The sequence below is a fragment of the Blastomyces gilchristii genome, assembly GCF_000003855.2.
Source record: "Blastomyces gilchristii SLH14081 genomic scaffold supercont1.1, whole genome shotgun sequence".
Lineage (NCBI taxonomy): Eukaryota > Fungi > Ascomycota > Eurotiomycetes > Onygenales > Ajellomycetaceae > Blastomyces > Blastomyces gilchristii.
Genome location: NW_003101682.1, coordinates 5,172,586 through 5,174,848, shown reverse-complemented (window position 1 = coordinate 5,174,848; position 2,263 = coordinate 5,172,586). Strand labels below are relative to the sequence as shown.

Sequence of the window (2,263 nt, the reverse complement as noted above, 5' to 3'; positions counted from 1 at the left end):
CTCTTTTTACTATAGATTCATCTACACTCTTTTTATTACAGCTTCAATTACACTTTCTTTTACATGTTACATTCACTGAAGAGAGTGTATCAGAAAAAAGAGATTATACACTACTAAATATCATCAATATTGTATTACTACAATATTTCTCATCATCATCAGCTTACTACAATACTTGTCTAATACTTGCTTATACTAGCTCTCTTGACTCACACATATATTTTACTATAAATAGCTCTATCTTTTGTATGAATCAGATATATTAGATAGTGTACAGATAATATAACAAGCAGATCTTGATACACATAAGATTCATATGTCTTCAACATATCCATCCGTGACACCCATTCGACACATTCGCACCTGCGCCGCTCCATCCATGCTTTGTTGCCTGCTGTGGCTTCAGTTGCCTGACCGGGGAATGGGCTCCTATCACCGCCATTGGCTATACTTGAATCTAGAGACATGATTCACCTGTTTTCAAGAATGACAGCGAACAAACCTCAAGGAATAGATCCTGGAGGGATACTGGCGATGACACTCACGGCATCCACTATTACCTCACAAACGTATTTCGCCTTTCGCAGCGGACAATGGATCCTTGTCATGCCTTTCTCGTATATAAGTACACCCACTGTCTTCGTCAACGGAGGGCAAACTGCAGCTTGACGCTCCATCAATGCATTAGCACATGCAATTCTCATTTAGGGCTTCGAGAAATGCCTTCGGTTGACTGTCGTTTTCTGGATGGCCAACGCAGTTACTCTTGCTGCTTTCTTGCAGAACGGCCCTCCACACGTGCGCATCAACGCCCCGCCCAATCCTGGTCCAAATACGACAAATACTGCCTACAGCTGGGAAGATATTCACTCTCTAAATGCCTGGCCAGAGTTTACTCTGCAGCATATTATGAATCGCTATCACCAGCTGCTCGATAATACCTCTCTTCCGAGTGAGTCAATTACTTCGCTGGGTCTGATTGTCAGTTCGGAGAATCAACTCAGAGCTCTTATTCTGACACAATTCAAAAACTGAATCAGACATGCTCTACGGGCAATGTTTGATCAGATCAGAAACCAACATCAAGGCCTTCAAGGGCTTATGAGAGTATCCTACGATGAAGGTGAAGGTGCCAGGATCATGGACAACTACAAGCCCGATGCAGCATTCTTTGACGAGATGATCCCGGCTACAACGAGTTGGAATCGCGCACCTGGCGAGGTAAAGTCATCATGGAAATGGACTAGCAATTTGCGAAACAGCCTCCTGCCAGCAGGTTGTCGAGAATGTCGCCAGGTTCTCTCGCAGCTCAATTTTTATATGAAGCAACATCATGCCCGGTATGGCTATATCATTACAGACCTGGAGTTAGTCCCCGTAAGGCGCCGAGACGATGTCGGCAATCTTGATCTTGCTCAACCGATTCCGTGGAACGCACGGGGAAACCCCGGAAACGAGCAGCTAACGGTCATGCTCGCACTTTGGTACCTGGGCATGCTGGCTGCGTAGAATAATGGCCCTGGGAGTTGGAATATTTGAGAAATCATAGTATGCGCGTCAATATCTGCTGGCGTCGGATGGTGGAAATTTTCTTGGGCTGTGTACAATGTTGAGGTTTATTGTAGCTGTTCTCGACTTGTCCTGGATAACGACCAAAGTAACAGCATTGCGCGAGTCTAGATAGTATTACCAATGATGATCCCTTGCCTAGTGCGGCGTCTAGGCTCTGAGAGAAACTCACCCTCCATCTATGTAGCCGCCACAATAGCGCCATTGGCGGATGAATTAAGTTATGGCTGCTTCACCAAGTAGCTCTCCACGTTCATGTCCTGGAGCAGTGTGGCCTCGCCACCACTAACATAGCTAGCCTATTCGCGTCCGTTCTTTTGGCTACATCTACATACGATGCCTTACACGGCTTGGCAGCTTCAGGTATAATGAATAAAAAAACGAATGTTAGGTCTGGAAGATAGCTCTGGATGGTAATCCAGTATCAGCGACTCGTGCCTGCAATCGAGAAGGTAGAGGTAGGCGCCACGAAACAGGCACTGGCAGCCGGTAGAAATCAAGGCGATGAATGCATATGTTAAGGTTCTTGGGGCACGGAAGCAAGAACGTTTACTCTCGACCGCGTGCACTGGAGACGTCAATGGCTGCGATCGGAGAATGTTGGTGAAGATGGATATAGGTCGCTGTCGCAATTCTGCCATTAACCTTCAAATGGTAGGATCAGATTTGTCGGAAATTTCATTATGTTTTTGTT

General features: G+C 45.7%; 1 protein-coding gene across 1 annotated transcript; it reads left to right on the top strand.

The window, feature by feature from the left end:
- Positions 1-747: 747 nt before the first annotated feature.
- Positions 748-1,509, top strand: BDBG_00579 (uncharacterized protein; the record flags this gene model as incomplete). Its single annotated transcript, XM_031719947.1, has 2 exons — positions 748-981; positions 1,069-1,509. The coding sequence occupies 2 exons, from the start codon at positions 748-750 to the stop codon at positions 1,507-1,509; spliced, it is 675 nt and encodes a 224-aa protein (XP_031575887.1).
- Positions 1,510-2,263: the final 754 nt, after the last annotated feature.